Source organism: Clinocottus analis, unplaced genomic scaffold (assembly GCF_023055335.1).
Source record: "Clinocottus analis isolate CAN_PGR_092001 unplaced genomic scaffold, fCliAna1.0.p SCAF_8, whole genome shotgun sequence".
NCBI lineage: Eukaryota > Metazoa > Chordata > Actinopteri > Perciformes > Cottidae > Clinocottus > Clinocottus analis.
Window position 1 is genome coordinate 3,806,665 of NW_027176240.1, and position 15,956 is coordinate 3,822,620.

The window sequence follows — 15,956 nt, forward strand, 5'->3', positions numbered from 1 at the left end:
GACGTATCGGCCGCGTCCCATTTCTACAAATAGAGTTTTCCTTACCCAACTTCCCATCTTTTATATGTATTTGAAAATCGCTTCATGGAGCTAACATTTAAATAATAATACACACTGATAAAAACTATACCTTTAAGAAATATATATAAGAAAAATTGAAAGGGGAAGTTGCAGATTTGTCGCTATTCTCGTAGTAGATGATGAGACGAGGGTCCGAGAAGGACGCGATACATGTAGTTTGGTACATGTACACGCACTTGTCGCATTCCCCAGCTTCATGTGTAAAGTAAAAGGCACCTGCTTGGAGCAGCCTTATAAGGAAATACATCGCTTGTGTACACAACAATATAGGATGTACATGTATAAACGACGGAGTGAAGTATCTATCTAAGTACATTTTAGTTATGAAGAACTTATATTCGGGATAATTGGAAAATATCATGTCTTAAATAGATATAAAATGCTATTTTCAGATATGATGTAAGCTATTTTAGAAAACTTTATCACTTACCTGTAAGTAACTTTTCTAAAAACAAAAAGATTATTTGATTTAACTTATCTATCTATATCACAGTGAGAATAATAATAGTGAAGTAAATATACACATAGTGCCTTTCTGAAGCAGACAACACAAAATTCGTCACAATGAAAAAAGGAGAACATATCCATAGGAAACATGATTTTATAAAACTAAAGGTGACCACCACATCCTAGAGGGTAACAGTTGGCATACAAAAATGCAATGCATTGTGCATAGCTTTCAATCTGGTGAATGAGTTAAAATGGGGTGACTTCATCATTACTCCCTCAGTCTGAAAACCTGTAATAGGTTATGTGCTTTAAACACTCTTACTTTAATATTGTCCTTTTATACATAAATTTTATGTGCATACACACACACACACACACACACACACACACACACACACACACACACACACACACACACACACATCTATATATTATAATCTAAACATTTGTCCTCAAAAAGGTCACTGTACTACAGACACACAGCATGGTGGCGCATACATCAATCATTCCTGTGACCCTCATCCAACCCCCACGTAAGTCACATGCCTCTGTTCCATCATCAGCTGACAGCTGTATTGTGTTAGGCGTAGTGGCGTAACACACCTAATCAAGCACATAGATATAATATAGTTGTTCATTTATTTTGTTGTTGTTGTTGAGTATCCGAATCGTTGATTTGCCAAGAACATCACACATACAAGGAAGTTGACAAGGTGAAAGGTATAACAAAAACATAGACATAGAATAAAACAATAAAACAAAAATAAAACAAAAAACAGTGTAATAATGCATAAATGTGGAAAACAACAAACAGATAACAGTACTTTTAAACAAGCATTATAAAATAAAAGTGTTATGTGTATTATAATCAAGAAAAGAAAAGATTTGCAAGAGTCAGAGACAAAGGTTATTAATTTATTACCATTGACTATTTTTCTTTCTGTATCTATTGTAAAATACCTTGCAATATGCACTGTAGGGAGACAGGCGAGATTCTCGACTAAACTCGCGAGATCACGAGAATTCCAGCGATATTCGCTAACAGGAGATTGCTGTTACAACTCCGGTGCAGTAGTTGGCACTAAACGTTCACTATCTTCTGCTATCAGCGCAGCTGATAGGTTCACTAAGCTGGGAATTTATACTACTAATTTACAACACTTTGCCAAGAAAAGAGTAAACTAATTAAAGAACGTAACGTTACATGTTTGGGGCCAGCCAGTGCAGAGAAATATTCGAAACTAAGAATGCATTACTTAATGTCAGAAGTCATAACAAAATAAACGACAGTAACCGTAATTTGGATATCGATCAAAAATAGTTTTAACGTTACGGCTTTGAATTTCGTGATCGCCGAAGTTCCGGAAGAAGTGGGGAGGTTCCGAGTCGCACCTGAAGGCAGCACCAACGGCTACTTTCAGCCACATACAACATTTTCGTTTCGGAGGAAGACAAGATGGAGGACTACCCCACAAACACTAACACTACCGACAAAAAACAAACCGAAAACCTCGACGAGCCGCCCAACAGTCGGCTTTTCGTAGTGACGAGTCGCTCCATAACCGAGGATGAGCTTCGGGAGAGTTTCTCCGTGTTCGGGGACGTACACGGGGTTTGGGTCGTCAAAGACAAGCAGACAAAGGAGTCCAAAGGCATCGCTTATGTGAAATTCGCCAAGTCATCGCAGGCCTGCCTGGCCATGGAGGACATGCACGGAAAAGTGCTGATGGAAGGCACCAAACCCGTCAAGGTAAAGTCGACGGTTAGGTCGCTAAATCCCTCCGTAAAGATGACTTTAAGAGTCAGTTGAAACGGTAAACTTCTTCCAAACGTAACACCAAAGGGGAGTAAACCTGTTGTTTTTTTCTCATTAGCGAAACAATTAAAACATATTTTATCTTAAATTCTATTCATGTTTTTTTTTAATTGTTTAATATACTCGTGTGTTTTTGTTTTTTTTCCAGACCTTTTTTTCTGACGTATTTATCAGTGAAACCGGATATTCCCTTCTGATTGCTAAAAAAAAAAATTGATCGTATGCACAATACTTTTTAAGTTGATTAATCTCCTTAAAGTCAGTCATGCACAACAAGCAATACGGCTTCATAATAAAATTATATATTATAAAATAAAAGTGTGCAACGAATTTGGCCAATAATTATGATTCTGGCACAAAAATGAGTCGTGTCGGTAACGTCACAACTGACGTAAAATGGGATTCGTTTTCAATTGGTAGTTATGGGAAATCATCCATTTGTTTGTCGGTTTATTATGATTGTGGTTGTAACTGTTATCCTTCTCTGGCTGCTTGTGCAGGTGTTCATTGCCCAGTCTCGGTCTTCAGCGAGACACAGAGACGTCGAGGACGAGGAGTTGACCAGGATCTTCGTCATGATCCCGAAGTCTTTCTCTGAGGAAGACCTCAAGGACACATTCAAAGTAACTTCATCTGCCTTTACCACTGCTTGGATGCAACATATGGATGTTCATTCCTATTTTAACTGGATTTACATTTTATTTAAGGCTCTCTAAGATATCTACATAACCTAAAATAGTGTCTATATCTGCCATCTCCTGACATCGCATGTGTAAGGAGACATTGACTTATGTGGTGCCACATAACCAGTTTAGCAGGATGAATACAAATATGTTAATCCCTGACTTTGTCTTTCTCTTTAGGATTATGGTGATATTGAATATTGTGTGATCATCAAGAATAAGACCACAGGGGAAAGTAAAGGCCTCGGCTACGTAAGATACTACAAACCCTCCCAAGCTGCCATCGCCATAGAGAACTGTGACAAAAGTAAGAAGCGTTCAAATTATATTCGCTGGCTCATTATTTGTGGTAGAAGTAGCCGCAGGAAAAAGTACTGGGGGCGACTTTTAATGTCATCAATTAGTTCATACAGTCAACATTACTGTGGCATTGATGATGATGGTGGTGTTATTAGCTTACAGGGCCATCTTGGCTGAACCTCGCACCAAGGCTCCAGCAACAGAAGACTACTCTGGGGGAATGGCCAGATGCGACTACTCCGGCGGTGGTGGCGGCGGCGGTGCTGACTCCTCGAACCAGTACGGCTACCCCATGGGTACGCATTTGTTTGTCATCCTTATTCAGTACTTATTAGGCTTTTAAGTTTGTAGTTCTGAGCCCAAGATCAGCACTTAACTCAGTCAGGCATAAGACACAAAGCACTGATTCTTGTATTTTGTATCTGCTGTTAGATAACATGAAACTAAAAAGCACATCCGAAGACATGACGCTGAAGTTAGTGTTTTAAAATGTAAACCGATGGAGTTTTGATTTACCTTGCTAGCATCGCTAGCAATGTTTTTATGAGTAGGTTCGTGTTTTCCTGCCAATCCCTTCACATTATTCCACTGATCTACAGGTGGCGGTAACACACCCAGAAACACAGCAATGCAGCAGGGAAGAAGACTGCTAGCAAGTAATCATAGCTTTAAACAATGTAGGCTACACATCGACACGGTTGGGGAGCTAAAGAATGAATAACTGGGAATAAAATGTGTCCGATAATTTAGACGGGAGATAATTAAACTGCATTACTATTTCAAGCTCTGTACAAGACACAATTCATCTGATTGTCACATTTCTTAGCTGAAGAAAACAGGACTGGAGAAGCCATGTAGCATGACGGTCAAAAGTCATATACAACCGGCAATCCCTTACTGTGGTTGTGTCTCTGTCGGTTCATGACCCCCGGTGTCTCTCTACAGCCGACCCCGGCAACTACCCGGCCATGGACTACCGCGCCACCGGCGCCGGGGACTTCACGCGCTGCCTGATGATGTCGACGCGCGCTGCTCTTTCCCAGGAGCAGGTGTTTGCTCTCTTTGACATCATTCCTTGCATGGAATACTGCGAGCTGCAGAGAGACGCTTATGGAATGAGCAAAGGTGAGCCAAAGTACGGGCTTTATTCACCTGTGTGAGCTGTAGTCCTGTTCATCGGTTAAGAGCAAAACCCAGTATCGATTGTCACTTATTAGCTTGGTCTTACCGTAACTTTAATACATTTTCCTGACGGGTCAAATTTTTTATTTGGAACAAAAAAGGGGATTTTTTAAATTTTAATTTAAGTCAAAACAAATACTATTGCTGTAGTTGTCTGTGGATGTTGATGTCTTCTTGCCACCGGTATTCATTTTCATGACTAAACTTAAAACATGTCCTCAGGTCACGCTCTGATTCGCTACGCCAATCTTGGATCATCGGTTTATGCCAAAGAAAAGCTGAACGGCTTTGAATATCCGCCCGGCAACAGACTGTCCGTCAATTTTGTTGATGACGGAGAGGACCGCAGCAGGTAAACACACACATGCATGTATGTACTTAAAACAAACCACAGCAGACACACAACACTTACTGTGTGTCCGTTGAATAGTCAAGAGTTAATGGAGGAATGCGGCAGAGATGCTTTTTAAAAAACGTTTTATTATTAATGTATTCATTAAGTGTCGCCATCTCTACATCTCTACTTTGTAATCTGTTAAATATTTATTGGTGAATGACTATTTCCCCTGTGGGGCAAAGTGACAGGCCAATTGTTTTTCCACAAGCAAGCTGTCTTTATACAGTAAACAACTACCTATCCTCAGAAGTAGTAGTTGCTGGCACCACACAGTAATGACAGGGAGAAAACTCCTCACGTAAACCATTGTTTACCAAAATATTGAGTAAAAGTACACCAAAAGGTTTAAAATGACCATCAAAATGATATTGCAGACACAAACTAAAGACATAAAGCATGTCTGTTTCAGAGTGCCTGCATTTCTGTCTGTATACGTTCTGGTTTAAAGTGTTGTGGTCGGTGTAAACATTGAAGATCATCATGAAACAGACTTCTTGTCTCTGTGTAGTCCTGTAGGTCGGATGGCCATGCAGTTTGTTGCGACTCAGATGATGTCACCGCCGTGGAACGGACCCTCCTCCAGCCAGTCGATGAAACCTCCTGTAAGTACATCAAATCAACGCCTGATTTAACAATCTTTTGTAGTTTATATTTAAAGACTTACCGGCAAAAATCTGATTTATGTACACTGTTGTGTTTTAGACCTTTTAATGAACTAACGCGGTTGGGATTTTGACGAAATAATCGGCTGGATAAACAATTGGCAACGTTTGAGTAATGGTTTCCTTTTTCTTGCTGTGGTATCACATTAGAGACTAAATTTCACCTTTTTTATCGAAAACTACTCACCCCGCCGATAACAACTCGAGGTTAATTACCGTTCGGGGTAATTATCCCTCCAGGCCTCCTCAGCCACCAATAACATTTTACGGATTAAATAATCATCGCAATAAAAATTGGGAAATACACAAGATTAACTGCAGCTGTCATAAGAATAATACGATGGCCGGTTCATGTTCCACAGTACGGTGTTTGACGTCCGGTTGTGTTTTTTTGTCGACGCCCTCCAGAGTTATCCCGTCTCCCCGATGCTCCGGATTCAGACGGACGTCAGCTTGCCGCCTCTGAAGAAGCTTGCCGCGCCCGACTGCAAGGCGAAGGAGCGCTTGTTCGTCGTGTTCAGTCCCTCCCCGCTGCCCCCGGATGTGCTGGAAGACGTTTTCTGGTAGGTCTCATTCATTCATCTCGCTTTCAACAAAACAAACGTGTGTTTGGGGAACACAACGTTTCTTTAGCCAGGAGGTCAAAGGTTAAAACGATCATGTTTCCGAGCTTCAACATTAACGGAGGATTCACTCTCTGTCTGTTTGTAGTCGCTATGGTTCCCTTATTGAGGTCCACTTGGTTCCTGGAAGGAAGGTTGGATACATGAAGTACGCCGAAAAACAGGTGAGACTTTTAAACATTATGAACCTTTGAAAAAGTTGAACAAGTGGCAAATACAGGAAAAAAGGTGGCAACTGACGTAAGAGGAAAATGTATAAATATGGAGGGATGAATGACCTCACACGTTCGTGCCCCCTGGTCTCTGCTCTCAGTGTGCAGACGACGCCATGGCGGCGCTCCACGGTCAGGTCATCAACGGGGTGAAGATGAAGGTGATGCTGGCCGACCCGCCCAGAGAGGAGTCCCACAAGCGCCCTCGCACCTACTAGCGGGAACCGAAATGACCGGTAAGTGAACGGCAGTGTTAACGAAACAATTGGGTACCAAAGCATTTCACTGTAAACGTATCCTTTTGTAATTCCTCTCACACGGGTTTTGAAAGACAGAGAGACACACACACACACACACACACACACACACACACACACACACACACACAGAGCAGAAAAAGGTTAAATTGCTTAAACAATAAGTGAACGGCAGTGTTAACGAAATAATTGGGTCCCAAAGTATTTCACTTTAAACGTATCGTTTTGTAATTCCTCTCACATAGTTTTTGACACACACACACACACACACACACAGCAGAAAAAGGTTCAATTGCTTAAACAATAAGTGTGTCACATGCTTCCAATAGACACGATCACTTAAAGAAGTTCGAAAGAACCCGTTTTCCTGTGTGAAGTTTCTGATGAGTCCGGTTGTTTCTCTCCCCCGTAAATAACACTGCAGCTTCTTGTTCCCTAGGCGACTGTCATGACACAATGACACCTTGACCTGACCGACCGACCGATCTCGAGACCTCCACCCGACCACTGACCCCGACCTTTGACACCTGTCTGACCATACAAGCCAGTGACCTTGCCTGATACTAGTAAATGAAAGCAGCGCACTGCTACGATGGAGTCTTAATATCGTCTGTGCAGTTTGTGGTAAGCGTCATGTTTTTGTTTAGTTTTTTTTTTTAATAAGTAAAAAAAAAAAGGTTCAGGTGGTTGACCATATTTTTAACCCTGAACATCTGGGCAGAAGATTTAAGATGGATCTAGACACTTGTTTTTCAGATCTGCTATTTCATTTCTTTCCCTCTGCCCCCCCCCCCCCCCCTGTCATGTTGAGTTTAGATCAAAGGTGTTAATCACATTAACTGTACTTTTTTTGTTTTGTTTGTCTCAGTAAAAATAAAAATCTGTTAAATTCAGCCCATGTCGTCTCTTCTTCTGTAGCTCCCTGATGAATCACTGTTATATTAGAATAATTTGTTATCTGAAAATATTCAGTATTTCATGTTTTACTTTGACTAATTGTGCAAAATATTTTATTCTACAATATGTGTAATGTTTAATACCTTGTTTACCTTTTGAGCCGCTAGCACCAGGAGCCCAGCAGCTCCCGTTATCAGACAAGGAAATGATTAAAAAAAATAGATGAGTGATGTTTCTTACAGGATCTATGGAACCACAATGTTGATTAATTTTATGTAAATTTCTGAAACACTGTAAAGCATTGTGGGAAGACTTCTAAACAGAAAAAAAAAATTACAATTAAGATTATGTGATTACATAAACCTCGTAACCTCAAAAACCTAACTGGCACTTTTTCACACGGCTTTAACTTTACACCTTTTTGTTAATAACACTTTACAAAGTCTGATTTCAATAAACGCGTCCCTGTAAGTCTCTAAGCGTGTATGAATCTAATAAGGTTTGATGGATTGTGGGTTGTATATTAGTGCCTGAAAAATCCAAGTGCGACCGGGCTGTTTTCTATTCCTACTCCGACTTCTCACACTGCAAATTTTAATACCCAGCATGCCCCAATCCGTGCAGCTTTAGACACGAAGCTTATAACTTTTCCATTTTTGAGCCGAGTAAGTTTTTTTTTTTAACTAAAATTCTTGGTAACGGACAAAGGCTTTTTATTGTGATTGCAGATTCTGGTTCTTTAGGTCATTATCTTTCCAAAGAGCGATGTTTCAACTCTGTGGCTTGTTTGGCCCTTAAACCATGAAGTTGAAAAAACTCAGGGCGGCTCAAAAAGGCATTGTTGGGAATTGTTGCTTGGTATGAGTCGACTTATAGTGCGGCCAAATTAGTGTTGGAAGGAAAAATCTTTTTTTTGCTCACATGATTCACAAATCATAAAATGGTGCTGTTAAACTATCACAAACCAACCAGTGTACCGATAACTAACCAGGGACGTGCATCTGGAGCCAAAACGTCTTGATAGAGCTATTCAACATTTAAAAGCAGCGACTGAGTGGTTGGATACATGTGACCCTGCAGTAGATTCAGTCATAAAAGACACACACTGGATGTACAGTTATCTTTTATTTCTTCAGGAGGCATCATGAGAACATTATTTACAATTCGGGGTTGTTAACGGGACAGTCTGAGTCCCTGCATGGGCTTTATATTACAGCCTGGTCTCAGAAGTAAGGAGTGGAGGAGGAGGGGGGCAACATCAGCATCTTTTAATCTGCGTTTTCTTTTTCCTTCAAAATGTTGATTGAAAATCTCCATGACACTTTTTTTTTTCAAACTCCATTTTTTTTTTTATTATTTTGGTTTGAGAGCAGGTGAACAGATTCAGTTTCTTACAACAGAATCACTCCTGTTCATGTTCCCTACAATGTGTATACATAATAACTTCAGCACTCAAACATCCCACGATGTTATTTCCTTTTACTGAAGTCCCGCGGCACGACGTCGCTAGTGTAGCGCTTTCATTTTAAGGCCCTTTACAATGTCTCACTCTGCAAATCTCTATAATCAATATGGATTAGGATTAAGAAGCCTAATTTCTCTCAGGAGGTAACTTCACTTTCGACGTAACGCAGCGACGACAAAGTGGCGCTCGGCAGCCGAATTCTTGGAGGTGACCCCCCCCCTACGCCTCGGTGTGGAAATTGGGAAACCCAAAAAGCCGCGGAGGGATGTGAGAAAGTGGGGCGAGGGAGGGGGCGATACAGAAAAACAGGTGTCGAGAGACGGGGCAGTGATGTCGTGAAACAGTCGGGCTTTTATTACTGGAGTCTCTGAAATTTAAAATCATTCAAACGTCTGGGGTCTCTTTGTAGTTTCGCTCCATGCATCCATCAGTCGGTCCCTTTTGTCCCTTAGTCCGTTCAGCTCCCGCCTCTCTTCTCCCGCTTCAGTCTTCCAGCGCCAGTGTGTTGAGTTCCTCGTCCAGCTCCTCCAGATCTTCCCCCGTGAACAGGTTCTCGTCCACCGGTACCTCCTCTTCCTCCTCTTCTTCTTCTTCTTCGTTGTCCTCCGCGCCCGAGAGTCCGTTGGCCTCCGCGCCACCGCAAGCGCCGTTCATCTGCTCCTCTGTAGACGGGCAGAATGAGACGGCTTTACATGGCGTTTGTTTGTTTTTGAAAGTTAAAGTTAAAACCGTTGGAAACAAAATGTCTCGTCCGGTTACAAACAGTTTGAGCCGTCTCACGGATTCCCGTCTTACCGTTGTCTGTCGCCGTCGGCCGGGTCTTTTTCCTCGAGGCGAAGCGGTCCATGGACGCCACGGTGATGCCCGTGTTGTCGACCTCTTGTGGGACAAAACGGGACAGGTCTATGTCCTGGAACTCTGTGTAATCGACCTGCAACAAAACGCGGTGAATGAAGTTGAGCCGGGAGTGTGACGAACACATGTAGAGAAGCAGGTGAAGTGCTGAGGGAAGCTGAGACCATTTAATAAATAGGGTTTAATAAATAGTGGCCGCGCCATGGATCCATTTAGTACAAAACAACTGAATGTTGAGTAAGGAGTGTGTTGGTAAAACACACTGAAAAGGAGTCAATTTTGCCCTAAAACGCAGTCCAGCTGGATGTTTTAATAAGGAAAACAGGTAAAAAGCTCCATCAGGATTCCTGGACTTTTCATAGTCATTCAATTAACAGACATTTTAGGACCAGAAAATCTATTTAAGACTAATTAAAAGGGAGATGTTCCCTTGTTGCACAGCTTGAATCTAAATGGAGCGCTGCAGACAAATAACCTGGAAGGAAGCTCGTTAATATTCGCTTCTGGAAGAGGCGAAAGTGTACTGGAAGAATGTCTTTTCCTCGTCTAGTCTTGCGCTAATAACCCTGGAGACATGTCCCGTCCCGAGATGCATCATCTGTTCAAGCAGTTTGAGAGACGTGTGTGTGATCCAAGCTTTGACTACGGCAACCAACAGGGGACAAAAAGCTGCCGTTGTGAGCTCGAGCACGTTTTCTTAAAACGGTGAAAAGAGGAAAAGACACTTACTGCTTGTGTTCAATGTTTAAGTACTTCATTGATTAAGTATTTAAAAACTTTTAGCGACACTTATTTAACTTCCTGCAGGTGTTTTGTACCAACAACGTAAACTCTATCCCCCGAACCATGTGGAGTTCACTTCGAGAGCAAAGCAATCGAGCATCGTCCCCTGAACTAGAAATCACCTTTTCCTCCTCCTCTTCATCATTGTTCTCTTCGTCGCCGCTCGCAAACTGAGCGTCCGTGGCTTCTTCGTCGTCGTCGTCGATCAAATCTGGTCGGAACTCGAACACCTCGCGCCCGCTCACCTACAGACACACACACGGCTTTTTTAAAATTTAAATCCTGTGTCGCAGTGGAAATGTCTATAACAAGCACAGACAAGTTAAACTCACCACTAGCGATTTTCCCGCCTTAAAGTCGGCCTTTTTCTTCTCCATCTCCACCATCGCTTTGTTGATCTGTTAAAAACGGCACCGAGGAGGAGGAGGAAACGTGTGAGAGACTTCAAATGAAACCTTCCTGCCGTCGGCTCGGCCACCCGACGCCAATGAAATAAAAAGAAAAGATGCCCAACCTTGTCCTGCCTTTTCCTCTTCTTCCAAGCCAGGAAAGTCTCCAGGGTGATCCGAGTCACGTTGGCGCCCAGAGCGGCTCGCTGCAGAGAGACGGAGGTCAGTATGAGCGGAGGAGAGAGTTTGTGGCCCCTAAACCTCGAAAAACACATGAACCAAATCTCCAGTAGACTCTCGTCCTTCTCATCCCTCCACCCGTACCTCGTTTTCTATCAGTTCCTCCAGCGAGATCTTATCCTCCTCTTTCTCCTCCTTCTTCTTGTCCTTTTTCAGCACGAAGCCGGGCGGCAGGGCATGCCGGTACATGCAGACCTCGCCGCCCATCGGACACGACCAGAACCAGCCGTACTTGTTGTTCTCTATGGCTTCCAGGAAGTGCTTACACACCTGCGAGGAGGGGACACGGCGGAGGAGACGTCGTTACACAAAGAGAGAGGAAGGAAGGCATCGAGTACACCTTGCGGGGTTCAAACGTTTTCGGGGACAAAAAAAAAGAAAAAAAAGGCCACCAGAAATTATTCGCTGTTTTTTTTCCCTCCTTTTTTTTTTTAACGACCCAGAAGTCGTCATTTCCCTTTCTGGAATAAGAGGCTCGGCCGGGGCTCGAGGGACTCTCTGGCTTTGACTCACGGCCGACCCGACTCTCGGCAATATGAAGAATACATCAGGGATCAAAGACGTTTTTAAATAATTTATCGAATCAAATACCTCCTCTGTTGAACAACCCAGACCCGGGATACCAGGGAAGATATTTCTCCCCTGAGTTTCTCTTCATCTTTGATCTTTCATTATTTATTTCATACTTCCTGAACTCTGTCATATGGATCACGACTCACTCTCTCTCTGCCTGTCATTTGGGTTTATTCTCCTCCCATATCTCTCTGAGCAGTTTCTTACACTTTCAGGAACCCGCTGGTCGTACTAGCATCAAATGACAATGCAGCTCTCCTCGTCTTCGTCGCAGACTTACAATATGCGTTTTGGATTTCTTCTTCTCCGCCTCTTCTCCGTGTTTCTTGGCGATCACCTCCTCCAGCTTCTTCTCATCCCAGGTGTCCATGGTGTCTAAAGGGGAAAAGACAATTTAATCAAACAAGGGACGTGGTTTTTTCAAGTTATCTGGAACAAAACTGATACATATACTGCTTCTATAGAGAAGATTTTTAAGGTGGCAAGCAAGATTTAGGGGTTTATCTCGACCTTGTTTCTCGTAATACTAACACGTCAGAACCGAGGGAAGAAACAGTAACATCTAATTGTAAAGTTAAATGTCAAGACAGACAACCTATTTTATGTTGGCCTAACTATATTAACGATGACGCCACAATACCGCTGCTAGACGCTCACCTTTCTCCAGCTCCCCGTCCCTCTCGTCCACGTACAGACTCCTCTTCTCGCACTTCCTCTCCATCGACAAGTCATGGCTGAACTTGCACTTGTCGCCTTTGGTGCACTGGCCCTGCTTGAAGAACGCACACAGCACCGACTTTGGATCGACACCTGCGGAAAACCCGAGGAGAGGGAGGGAATCGACCGTTAGTCATCTGTTCTAGTGTGAAAAAAAAGAAGATTTTCACAGACGGCGTCGTCTGTTACCTTTGGCGACTTTCTGAGCAGCGACGACCGGTTTAAAGAGCTCGTTGAGTTCGTCCAACTCCTTCTTCTTGTCGGTCTTCTTAGTGGCCTTATCTCCCTCACCCTGGGACACACACACACGGGTGGGAGATGTATTTTACAATGATCTCAAATTAGCAGAGCACATTGACGGGCGGCGGAAATCTAGTCCACAGATGATGACCAGGAGAAAAGAAGCAGAGAGAGAACCAGCGGGGCAGGGAGACGGTCAGAGATATGAAGGGATGGAAGACGGAAGAAAAAGAAAAGAACCGAGGAAGAACGAGAACTTCCTACTGACCGGTTTGACTTGCGGTTTGACTTGCTGAGTGACGTTCTTGATGAACTTCTGCTGCTTGCCCCCTTTCTTGTTCTTCAAACCAAATGTCTTGTCCTGGAAACAAACAAAAAAAAAAGAAGCAAAAATATAATTTCCAGTTTCCAATATCATCCCTGAATGGTCCATGCCCGCTACGCATTATATGAATAGTTTGTCATATTCATGTAATGTGCTGTAACGTTGCTCATTCTGGTCACATGACTTCTATTGCTTCTGTCAATCCGGGGAGAGGGATCCTCCTTCAGACTGTGAAGCCTTCTGAAGCAAATCTTGTATTTGTGATTTTGGGCTCTACAAAATAAACTGAATTGAAGCAAGCGGTTGAAACCCAACAAGTTTCTGCACTTGTTTTTGCCACAAAATGCAAATGTGTGTATACTTTTCTGGCCTCACCAGCGATACAAGACACAGCAACTAAGATTCATTATGTCCCATTACTTTCATCTGTCATCGCAATAATAAGATAAGAGATATCGCTTGATTAGTCACGCAGTGAGGGAATGCAGGACTACAGCAGCAAGAGACACAGTATAATAAAACTATATAAACAGTAAATAATCTACAATAGCAGTATTACATATACATAATATATAATGTATAGATGTCCCTCTTGTCCAAGTTCACGCACAACGTCACTTTAAACATTATTTCTATGACGAAAAATAAAATCGAGGCTATAGCTGCCGTTATGTAACAATGTTAACTTCTGCCACAATTAGGGCTGGACAGTTTATTTATTACACCAATACTGTGGTGCAAGACTAGTTTTTGGATACATTAACATGTCACAACTGTTGTCTTTTACTGGTTTAAACTTCCTAGTAAAGTAAAGCAATGTTCTAATCTTACCAAACTGGTCTAGTATTTACCCACTTGGTCGTTATGACTGATTATTATTCATCATATATTTACCTGCTTGGTCGTTATCACTGATTATTATTCATCATATATCTCCCTCTGAAGGCACCATAGCTCAACCTACCTCATCGATAGAGGTATTTAGTCAAAAACATGTGTATATTTTATCTTCTCTACGTCGCCCGACCCACAATCCTCTCTGATTTCTGTCCCAGAGGTCCACATTGAGATTGTAAATATAAAGTTTCATTGATAAAAAGGGACACATCCATTCATACTTGAATACATTTGCCACTTTCACATACACCTGCAATTACCTACACTTGTTTATAATACCTGGTATCTGTGCACTTTATTTTCTATTGTAAATTGTATGCTTTGTAGACAAATTCCTCGCATGTGAAACATATCTGGCAAATAAATGGTTCCAATTCTGATCAAACCAAACAAAAAAATAATACCTTCATTGTTATTTTGAGGTCGACTGTCCCATTTAAAAAGAAAAGAGCTCTGCTATTTTTGGGAAAAGTTGGGCACGGTAGTTTTTAGACAGGCGGTAACTAAAGTGTTTATAACTGTGAATACACAATAGACCAACAACATGTCAGTGTGGCCCAACAAAAGGAGGAATGTGAACTCCATCAGGCTTCAGATACACAGAAAGATACCTTTTAATAACAAAATATGTTTATTTTGTATCAGATTTGGAGGCAATCAGCTCTGCCCTTCGTGAGCATACAGTGCTCATACAAAGTACACACGTATACAAGTTACGTGTAATTAAACAGAAAATCACCTGAAAATGTGACTCAACGGACCAGCTGGTTGACGTGACTTTAACACGTCGCTGAGCCCGTGAACGTGACGAAACGCCGGTACAGAGAGACGAGACTTTAGGAGTCACGGAGCTGCTTGCTTTCTTTCCTTTCTCTTACATTTAAAACGGCGACATCGTCATGATCAACACAAATGTCGTGAGTTTCCTGAAACACAAACTTGTGCTCGCTCTCAGGCCCCTCATGTGTGTGTCCGACGAGGCCGAGCAGACAGAGACAGGCCGCTCGCGCTACGATTCACGCTCACGTGGCGCTTATGAAAAGTAAACCACGCTAATCAAACAATGGAAAGATTACTAAAGCAATAACTCTTTTTTTAAATTCAAACTGATGACCTAAGGGACATTTAAACCACCGAGTGTGAACGCTCACTGCGGCTGCGCGGCCTTTGCTAGCAGCTCGAGCCACGACCGTTTGGGTCGAAATGAAGAAAGTGTGACACCTGACAGCTGAAGAACTCGCTGCAGATTGAGCGGGTGCGACTATAATTATTGTTAAATATACTAAATGAATCACGATAAACTACTGAGGAGTCGGCGGGGAAAGCTACCACCTGTCACGAGGCCGGGTTAGCATGGCTGGCTAACGCCAAGCGAGCTAGCTAACTCGTGTTTGACTTCCTTTACCTCGATTATCTTTTCCTTTTTTTTCTCCTGGGTTTTTTTCCCTGCCGCGGGCTGGACGGGTTTCTTCGGCGGCATGTTGGCTCAGCTGTGGCTGCGTACGGAACCGCGATCGGCCGTGTGCTGTTTCTTTTAAATGCGGGGGGCTGGAAGTCAGCTCCACATCACCCGGTTGATGCTAGCGCGCGGCACGGCAACGGCGTCCCTAGGCCACATGTGAGTTGTTGATGTTCTGTGGCGTCATCACGCAGCGCGAGGTGCATGACGGGTACTGTAGTCTCCGGGGGGAACTTGACATAAACGCACTATAAGTACTATGTGAAGTATATATCTTTTTAATATATGGAAGGAAAAAAAAGTAGCAGAAGATGGGAATACTCAAGTAACAATACCTTCAAATTACACTTCCGTACAGTATCGAGTAAATATACGTAGTTATTACGTTTTCCTTACTCTCTTCTATAACAATAGAGAAACCTTTCCTTCAAAATACCTGCATGAAAACACTGA

General features: G+C 42.5%; 2 protein-coding genes across 4 annotated transcripts; one reads left to right on the forward strand and one right to left on the reverse strand.

The window, feature by feature from the left end:
* Positions 1-1,924: 1,924 nt before the first annotated feature.
* On the forward strand, positions 1,925-7,556 carry rbm45 (RNA binding motif protein 45). 3 transcript variants are annotated; one of them, XM_068568761.1, is made up of 12 exons: positions 1,925-2,281; positions 2,848-2,970; positions 3,211-3,337; positions 3,486-3,626; positions 3,930-4,007; positions 4,276-4,455; positions 4,735-4,864; positions 5,418-5,511; positions 5,980-6,134; positions 6,283-6,358; positions 6,508-6,642; positions 7,103-7,556. In XM_068568761.1, the coding sequence occupies exons 1-11, from the start codon at positions 1,988-1,990 to the stop codon at positions 6,622-6,624; spliced, it is 1,515 nt and encodes a 504-aa protein (XP_068424862.1). In that variant the 5' UTR covers positions 1,925-1,987; the 3' UTR covers positions 6,625-6,642; positions 7,103-7,556. The 3 variants fall into 3 exon arrangements, with proteins under 3 accessions (XP_068424862.1, XP_068424861.1, XP_068424863.1); XM_068568760.1 differs by having other exon boundaries at positions 6,508-7,556; XM_068568762.1 differs by lacking the exon at positions 3,930-4,007 and having other exon boundaries at positions 1,926-2,281; positions 6,508-7,556.
* A 1,110-nt stretch (positions 7,557-8,666) lies between these two features.
* Positions 8,667-15,652, reverse strand: zc3h15 (zinc finger CCCH-type containing 15). The gene is made up of 11 exons (XM_068568420.1): positions 15,450-15,652; positions 13,091-13,183; positions 12,772-12,874; positions 12,523-12,675; positions 12,146-12,240; positions 11,377-11,562; positions 11,178-11,258; positions 10,996-11,061; positions 10,786-10,908; positions 9,821-9,956; positions 8,667-9,687 (listed from the first exon to the last, which is right to left on the reverse strand). Exons 1-11 carry the CDS (start codon positions 15,522-15,524, stop codon positions 9,509-9,511), a joined length of 1,290 nt encoding a protein of 429 aa, XP_068424521.1. The 5' UTR covers positions 15,525-15,652; the 3' UTR covers positions 8,667-9,508.
* Between the last annotated feature and the right edge of the window lie 304 nt (positions 15,653-15,956).